The sequence below is a fragment of the Corapipo altera genome, unplaced genomic scaffold, assembly GCF_003945725.1.
Source record: "Corapipo altera isolate COAL_440 unplaced genomic scaffold, ASM394572v1 301, whole genome shotgun sequence".
Lineage (NCBI taxonomy): Eukaryota > Metazoa > Chordata > Aves > Passeriformes > Pipridae > Corapipo > Corapipo altera.
The window spans coordinates 2,058,033-2,066,308 of record NW_020884926.1 but is presented as its reverse complement, the minus strand read 5'-3'; the positions used below and the strand labels follow the sequence as shown (position 1 = coordinate 2,066,308).

Genomic DNA, 8,276 nt, shown 5'->3' with positions numbered 1-8,276 from the left:
GTCAAAATCAGAAATCTTGTTGAAAACATGGGAAAAACCCCCCCAAAAGAGTCCACACAGAACTGAGAACACCAAGATGGGGCAAGGAGGGTCTTTAATAACCAGTATTTAGATTTCTGAGGATAATAAATCCCCCTGCTCACAGGGCAGAGACAGACTTTTCAACTTTAAAATAAAAGTTATTCTATTTATCCAATGCTTTCACCTTCCCTTGGCTCAATTCACCTCAATCCAGAATCTGCACTTGTGGAGGGAAAAAAATAAATCACTTTTCCAGTGAATTTCACACAAGGAAAAATTTGTCAGGAATAAAATAAAATAAAATTTGTCAGGGATAAAATAAAATGAAATTTGCCAGGGATAAAATAAAATAAAATTTGTCAGGAATAAAATAAAATGAAAATTGTCAGGAATAAAATAAAATAAAATTTGTCAGGGATAAAATAAAATGAAATTTGCCGGGAATAAAATAAAATTAAATTTGTCAGGAATAAAATAAAATTTGTCAAGAATAAAATAAAATAAAGTTTGCTGGGAACACGAGAGACTCAAAGAAGGCAAAAATACATTGAAAGCATTAATTATGTCTCACAACATCCTTTTAGGGTGGAGAAATATCCCATTCCACGTGAAGGGCATGTCAGTCAAAATTAACAATCATAGGGAAGCTGGAAGATTAAAATTGGGATTAAAATTTTGTTCTTTTTCTTCAGGGGCAGAGGGGAAAAAAACCCATCAATGTTGGGCTTTTCCCTGTTTTTCACTGTCTTTTCCTGCTCTGTAAACTCATTCAAGCCAATGTCTTCCTCTGGGCAGGTTGATCCTCGTTTGAGGGGTTGGGAAGTGTCCCTTTTGTGAGCCAATATTCCAAATTTCAATTCCGGGGATTGCCGAGGGACGGGACAACAAGAATGACAAGAATTACTCCCTTTTTTTTCTTTTTTTTTTTTTTTAATCCCTGGTTTCCCTGCAAATTCCGTGGCTTCCCGAGGGAAGCTCTGTGCCCTGAGAACTGGGCCTGAGCAGCACCTTCTGCTGGGATGGCAGAGGATGGAACGGGGGCAGAGGAACACCGGGATGGAGGTTGGGCAGGAGGGAAAAGCACGGTGAGCTCAGGGAAAAATAAGGGAATAAGAATATTCCTTCTCCCTGTGCCCTGTTCCCTTCATGTGGGCATCACTCTGGAAAAGGGAAAAGCTGTGAGAGCGCCCTCAGGAATGAGTGCCAGCCTGAATCAGCAGGATTTTCATTTCCCAAAGCCACGTTTGTCGAGAGCAAAGCCCCAAAATGCCCCAAAAAGCCGCTCGTCCTCCTCTTCCTCTTCCTCCTCCTCCTCGCCGCGGGTCTCCCGATGCTTCACAGCCCATCCCCTTCCTCCTGTTCCTTTGGGAAAGCTCAGCTCCCCGTTCCCACGGCGCCCCACAGCAGTTTATCTGTTGGAGAGCTCGTTGGAGACTTTGAGGGACAACACGGAAAACTTTTCCTCGGCCGTTTTTCCTCCGTGCTCTTCCTCGGGGAACTGGATGCTGGAGGTCTCCGGGAGCTGCGGAGCCGCCGGCGGCCTAGGGAAGTGATGTTCCACGTCTGCAGTGAGAACAAGGACAGCAACTGCACCCACGAGGGTCTCCACACACCTCGGGGGTCCCAAAGACCTTCCCAAAAAGAGGGAAGGATGGAAGGGGTGGAATCGTGGCATGGGTTGGGTTGGAAGGGATGTTAAACCCACTCTGCGCCTTCCCTTAGAGCAGGTTGTTCCAAGATGGCCTTGGACTCTTCCAGCTGGCCTTGGACTCTTCCAGCTGGCCTTGGACTCTTCCCCAACTCCCCAGGGTTGGGGAATCCATTCCAGGGCCTCACCACCCTCCCAGGGACGGATTTTTTCCCCAATATCCCATCTCACCCTGCCCTCTGTCAGTGGGGTTGGAAGGGATTTTAAACCTGCTCCATGACTTCCATTAGAGCAAGTTGCTCCAAGATAGCCTTGGACACTTCCAGGGATAGGGAATCCTCTGGGCAATCCATTCCAGGGCCTCACCACCCTCCCAGGGAAGGATTCTTGTCCCGACATCCCATCTCACCCTGCCCTCTGTCAGTGGGGTTGGAAGGGATTTTAAACCTGCTCCGTACCTTCCCTTAGAGCAGGTTGCTCCAAGCTGGCCTTGGACTCTTCCAGGAATGGGGAATCCATTCCAGAGCCTCACCACGCTCCCAGGGAAGGATTTTTTCCCGATATCCCATCTCACCCTGCCCTCTGTCAGTGGGATTGGATGGGATGATCCCCTTCCCACCCTGTGGTGTGACCTGAGCGACACTCAGCGACCCGCCCCCAAACCCGCTGGGTAAATCCATCTGAATTCCGTTTATTCCAGCTTCATTTATCCCACTCAGCCTCCTGGAGAGCCCCCGAGGGTGCCCTTACCCTCAACTGCGAAATATTTGTCCTTCAGGGTCCAGATGCAGAAGTGCAGGAGGAAGGTGAGCAGGATGAGCACGAACACGGCCACGGCCGTCAGGATGGCCAGGATGGTGGTGGACAGGGAGCTGGAGGGCAGGAGAGCTGTAATTAAAGAGATTTAATCAGAATTAAGGAATTATGTGCCCAGGTTGTTGTTAAAGGAGAGATATTTCGAGGAAGTTTAGGTGTTAATTTAGTTTTTCGGGGGGAAAATAAGTTCCCGAGGAAAGAGGGCGAGTTTCAAGTCAAGGGTGTGAGGGAGTTGTGGGATAATGAAGGAAGGGAGAAAGGGAGAAATAAAAGGGGGAAAGGAAAAGGGAAAGAAAGTAGGAAGGGGAGTGAAAAAAGAAAAGGAAGTAAAAAAAAAGGGAAAGGGAAAGGGAAAAGGAAAAGGAAGGGGAAAGGGGAAAGGGGAAAGGAAAGGGGAAGGGAAATGGAAAGGGGAAGGGGAAAGGGAAATAAAGAAATGGAAATAGAAATAGAAACAGAAATAGAAATACAAATAGAAATAGAAACAGAAATAGAAATATAAACAGAAATAGAAATACAAATAGAAATAGAAACAGAAATAGAAACAGAAATACAAATACAAATAGAAATGGAAACAGAAATAGAAACAGAAACAAAAATAGAAATATAAATTAGAAATAGAAATTAGAAATTAGAAATAGAAATTAGAAATAGAAGGAAGAATATGCTGAGTTGGGAGGGACCCTCAGGGATCACTGTCTGTGGGAACCATTCCTGCAACCCCCCCTTCTCATCTCTTCCTTGTTCAAGGTCTCTCCCACTTGTTCTGTCTCCTCTGGTTTTTTGGAAGGATTGGGGTTCAATGTTTCCTGCCCAGCACCTCAACAAGCCAGATTTTCACCCCTGTATTTGCCTCCCAGGAGCTGAAAGCAGCATCATTTTTGCAGTTTGTCTCAGCAGGACTGAGAATATTTTTGGATAACGGGCCTGGATCTGAGAGGCAGCAATTCCCTGGAGGGCCAAGGGGGTGGGAAAGGGCAGGAGCAGAGGAGCTTGGGGGCTGGAAGGTGCTCAGGACCCCCAAACCCTGTCATTTGATCCATGGCAAGACATGGAATTCCAGGTCTGGGTGCCCTGGGCTCAGCCAAGACTTATTAGGGAACCAAGCCATTGTTTTCCCAAGAAACCCCGGCAAAATAGCCGGAGCATTCCAGTGGAAAACTCCAATAAATGTGCTCTATCCAAGGATAACTGGGCTCTCCTCTACCTGGGTCACTGGCAGAGCTTTGGATCTTTGCCCAGGTCAACAATTCCACGACTAAACTCGCAGGGAACACAGCTGGAATTCCCAAAGCCAGCTGCCATGGCAGCGAGCTCCGGGTGGGAAAGAGTCCCAGGGGAATTCCCAAAGGAGCAAATCTTTGGGAGAAGGTACCTTGCTCCACATCTTTGGGAGAAGGAAGGAGGCCACACTTGGAGTTGTGGGTGCTGTTGCCTCGGCTGAGTGTCACAAACCCCGAGCTCTCACAGCTGGAAGAAGAACAAGAGGGACAGTTGGAATATCCCTGTTTTCCCTTATCCCTGTTTTCCCTTATTCCTGTTTTCCCTTATCCCTGTTTTCCCTTATTCCTGCTTTCCCTTCCTTCCTCTCTTGGCTCCCCTTTTTCCTTCCCTCCCTCTTCCCACAGCTTGTTTCCTTTAATCCCCTTTTACAGCAGTGCAGGTAAAGTTCTTGCTGTTCCCCCACATCACAGCTGCTTTATATTCCCATTTTCTTTACTCTCTTTGTTTCCAGTTTGGAATAATGTCCGTGTTTGGAATAATTTCTGAGCTGGACTTGGAAGCAAGTTGAAAACCCAGCAGTTTGTCTTAAGTTCTGCTTTGAGACTGACTAAAATGCTTAAAGAGACACATCTTGATTAATTTAAAAAGCTCATCAGTTCATCTCATTGGTGATCTTGTCTTTGGTTGGGTTTTACTTTGCAACGTCAGCATTAAATATTTTAATAGTTCTTTAAATGTCAATTAATAATTAATAATTATAAAATTATTTTTCAGTATTTAAATGTTAATTAATATTAATTTAAATATATTAATAATATTAATATTATTTAAAGTTTATTTAATATTACTTTTAATATATTAATAATACCAATATTATGTAAACATTAATTAAATTGATATTTTAATATTATTTTAAACAATTAGATAATTATTAAAATAATAATGTATAGCCATTAGTAACAATTAGCATTATTAATTAATGACAACTATTTCATATTATTAATTTAATATTAATAATATTAAGATGATATTTAAATAATAATATAGTATTAATATAATAATAATCTAAATAATAATAATAATAATAGATATATAATATTATATAGTAGTTTCATATTAATAATATTAAGATGATATTTAAATAATAATATAATATTAATATAATAATCTAAATAATAATTAATATTAATTGCTATATAATATTATCTAGTAATTTAATATTAATAATATTAAGATGATATTTAAATAATAATATACTATTAGTATAGTAATAATCTAAATAATAATTAATATTAATGGCTATATAAAATTATCTAGCAATTTAATATTAATAATATTAACATTATATTTAAATAATAATATAATATTAGTATAATAATCTAAATAATAATTAATATTAATTCCTATATAATATTATCTAGCAATGATGATTACTATTATTATTCTAATGCCTATTTTCCAAGCAGGGCAATGTCAGTAAATCCATACTCAGTCCAGTTCCTACACCAGCCATTCTTCACACTGGAATAAGTTCCCGTCTCACAGGGTTTACATTTGAATGTGAAATCTGTGTCTCCTGCAAGAAAAGAGAAGGGGAAGGGTCGGTGCTCAGATCCTGCAGGGAAAGGTGGGATCAGAGCAGCAGGAATTAATAAGCATATTAAGGAATATTATCTAGATATAAATACGTATTATATTTTATTTATGATGCATTATATGTTATATTTTATAGAGAATTTTTATATTTATAACATATATTTTACTATATATGATATATATTTTATTATATATTGTATTTTATACATTATATTATAATATATACATATATAAATAAATATATAAACAAATATATAAATATATAAATAAATATATAAAATATATATAAATATATCTAAAAAGATATAATTTATTTAAATATATTTTATATATTTATGTATTTATGTATCAATATATTTATATATAAATATATATTTATATATTTATATGTATTTTATATATTTATATATATTTTATATATTTAATATATATCTATATACACAATATGATATATTATGTATTATTTTATATATAGTATTTTATGTATTATAGATTATATATTTATTGTAGATATTTTAATATATTTTATATATTATGTATAATATTCTATATTGTATATTATATTAATTATATTAATTATACTAAAAGCATAACAGGGCATATAATATATATATTCTAGCATATTATATATATATATTCTCCATAAGGAAGTGGGAAGGGCAGTGACATTCCAAGGCTTGGGCAGACTCTTGGAGTGAGTTTGGTGTTGGTTTAGTTACCAATCCTGGTGAGCTCCTGTCCCTCAGCACACTCTGGCAGCTTCCTGCAGTACAGACAGTTGTTATCCCCACAGCTGTGGCCCTGGGGGCATTTGCAGTCCCGGTCCTCGATGCCCTGGCACAGGCTGTTGCCTCCTGCCAAAAAGAAAGAAAGAGCTTGGACTTGCCTTTCCACAGAGCCCACAAATTCCCATGGCTGGGAATAATCCCTGGAATAAATGGATGCCAGAAGATGTCACTCCCAACACGCTGGGGGATGGTTGGAGTGCCCAAAAGCAGCACCACTCACATTTTTATACCTGTTGGCAGAACTGGGTCTAAACTCAACCCATTAAACCAGCACCTTTCCCACCCTCCATCCTTCTGTTTCCAGAGGAGTTTTGTCACGAACTTTGCTTGCCCTGAGAAAATATCCCCTCTAGTTCTGAGGCTTCATGGAAGCAAAGGGTTGCTGATGTCTCCTGAGCCCATCAGTGAACAGCATCAAGCCCTTGAGGCAACAGGGAAAAGATTAAGAAGAAAAGGTTAAGAAGAAAAGGTTAGGAAGGAAAGATCTGCTCAATCCTGAAGCTGAGTAACTCTTAAAGGAAAAAAAGCCTCCATGGAAATGCTGGCTGGGTCAGTGGTGTGATTAAAAACCCGCAGAGAGTGGTAAAGATCATCTCCTGAGATTGGTGGTGGAATGTCCAGGATCACCAGGGGAATGCCCACACCTTCCTGTGCCAACTGCCCTCCTCTCCCTGACCTTCAGAGCTCCAGGAGGTGTGGAGTGAGTGCCAACAGCCTGGGGAGGCTTCTGGCTGCAAATCCCCCCCTGCTCAGCTCTGGCTGCACTAAAGAACAGAATGGTTGGTCCTGGGACCATGGAAGGGGCCACGAGAATCCTCTGCTCTGTCCTGCAGCTTCACAAACACAGGATGTGCCCTGGTCAGCCCTGCAGCTGCCCCCTCCCACCTCTGCTGCTTCAATTTGACTTAAAATGACAGGGGAGTTACAATCATGGACCACACGATGTGTTGGGTCGGGAGGGATTGTAAAAATCATCCAGTTCCACCCCCTGCCACGGGCAGGGACACCTTCCACTGTCCCAGGTTGCTCCAACCTGGCCTTGGACACTTCCAGGGATGGGGCAGCCACAGCTTCTCTGGGGAAACCTGTGCCAGGGCCTCACCACCCTCCCAGGGATGGGTTTCTTCTTAATATCCAATCTAAACCTGCCCTCTAAATCCAACACCACCCCGAGATCAGGCAGGAACACAGGCTAGAACCAGTGATCACCTTGTGTGTGCATTCTGGGATGGGCACAGGTGAGTGCCCACTGCCCTGGGGAGCCTGTTCAGTGCCAACCACCCTCTGGGGGAAGAACCTTTTCCTGACATCCAACCTAAACCTCCCCTGGCACAGCTCCAGCTGTTCCCTGAGTCCTGTCTCTGGTCAGTAGAGCTGCCCTTCCACTTCCCCCTGTGAGGATCCAGGCACCTCCTGAATTTAGGGTTCAGAGGAAACTCTTCCCATCTCTCTCTGCACCTCCAGCTCCTCGAGACACACTCGGCCAAACAAACCTCCCCTGGCAGACACAAAGATTCCCTTACCTTCCATCAGGATGCATTTGGGGCAACATTTCTCTGCATCTTTGCTGGTGATTTTCCTCTCCCCAGGCTGGCACTGCAGTGCCAGGCTTTGCTGTGCCCAGAGCTCCAGGCACAGCAGCAACAGCAGAGCCTGAGCCCTGAGGGGCCCAGATTTGAGGGTCATGTCTGGAGCAGACAACCCAAAAGCAGGGCAGGGTGGGCTGTGGCAGGGCTGTCCTGCCCCAGGGCTCCTTCCCCTGGCTCTGGGGCAGGTGCTGGGCTTTTTGTGGCCTCGCTCTTCCTGCTTTTGGAGGGGCGGGGAAGTGATTTCGGGCACGTCACCAAATCTGACAGCAGTGACTCTGAGTGTCAGAGCAACAGGGGAAGGGTGAGGTGCAGCACGATCCTCCAAGGGGCTTGCAGGTGGATGGACAACTGGGAATTAAAGCAAATTAAGTGGTTGGGTGGATTCAGCGCAGCCAGGCTGTTTGATTCATGGAATCGTGGAATGTTTGGGTGGGAAGGGACCTTAAAGCTCATCCAGTCCCACCCCCTGCCAAGGGCAGGGACACCTTCCACCAGACCAGATTGCTCCAAATCCCATCCAGCCTGGCCTTGGACACTTCCAGGCGTGGGGCAGCCACAGCTTCTCTGGGAATTCCATGCCAGCCCCTCCCCACC

At 43.0% G+C, this 8,276-nt stretch overlaps 1 protein-coding gene across 2 annotated transcripts; it reads right to left on the bottom strand.

The window, feature by feature from the left end:
- Positions 1-700: 700 nt before the first annotated feature.
- Positions 701-7,914, bottom strand: TNFRSF18 (TNF receptor superfamily member 18). 2 transcript variants are annotated; one of them, XM_027658170.1, is made up of 6 exons: positions 7,617-7,914; positions 6,025-6,159; positions 5,198-5,285; positions 3,861-3,955; positions 2,420-2,557; positions 701-1,584 (listed from the first exon to the last, which is right to left on the bottom strand). In XM_027658170.1, the coding sequence occupies exons 1-6, from the start codon at positions 7,777-7,779 to the stop codon at positions 1,430-1,432; spliced, it is 774 nt and encodes a 257-aa protein (XP_027513971.1). In that variant the 5' UTR covers positions 7,780-7,914; the 3' UTR covers positions 701-1,429. The 2 variants fall into 2 exon arrangements, with proteins under 2 accessions (XP_027513971.1, XP_027513970.1); XM_027658169.1 differs by having other exon boundaries at positions 701-1,562.
- Between the last annotated feature and the right edge of the window lie 362 nt (positions 7,915-8,276).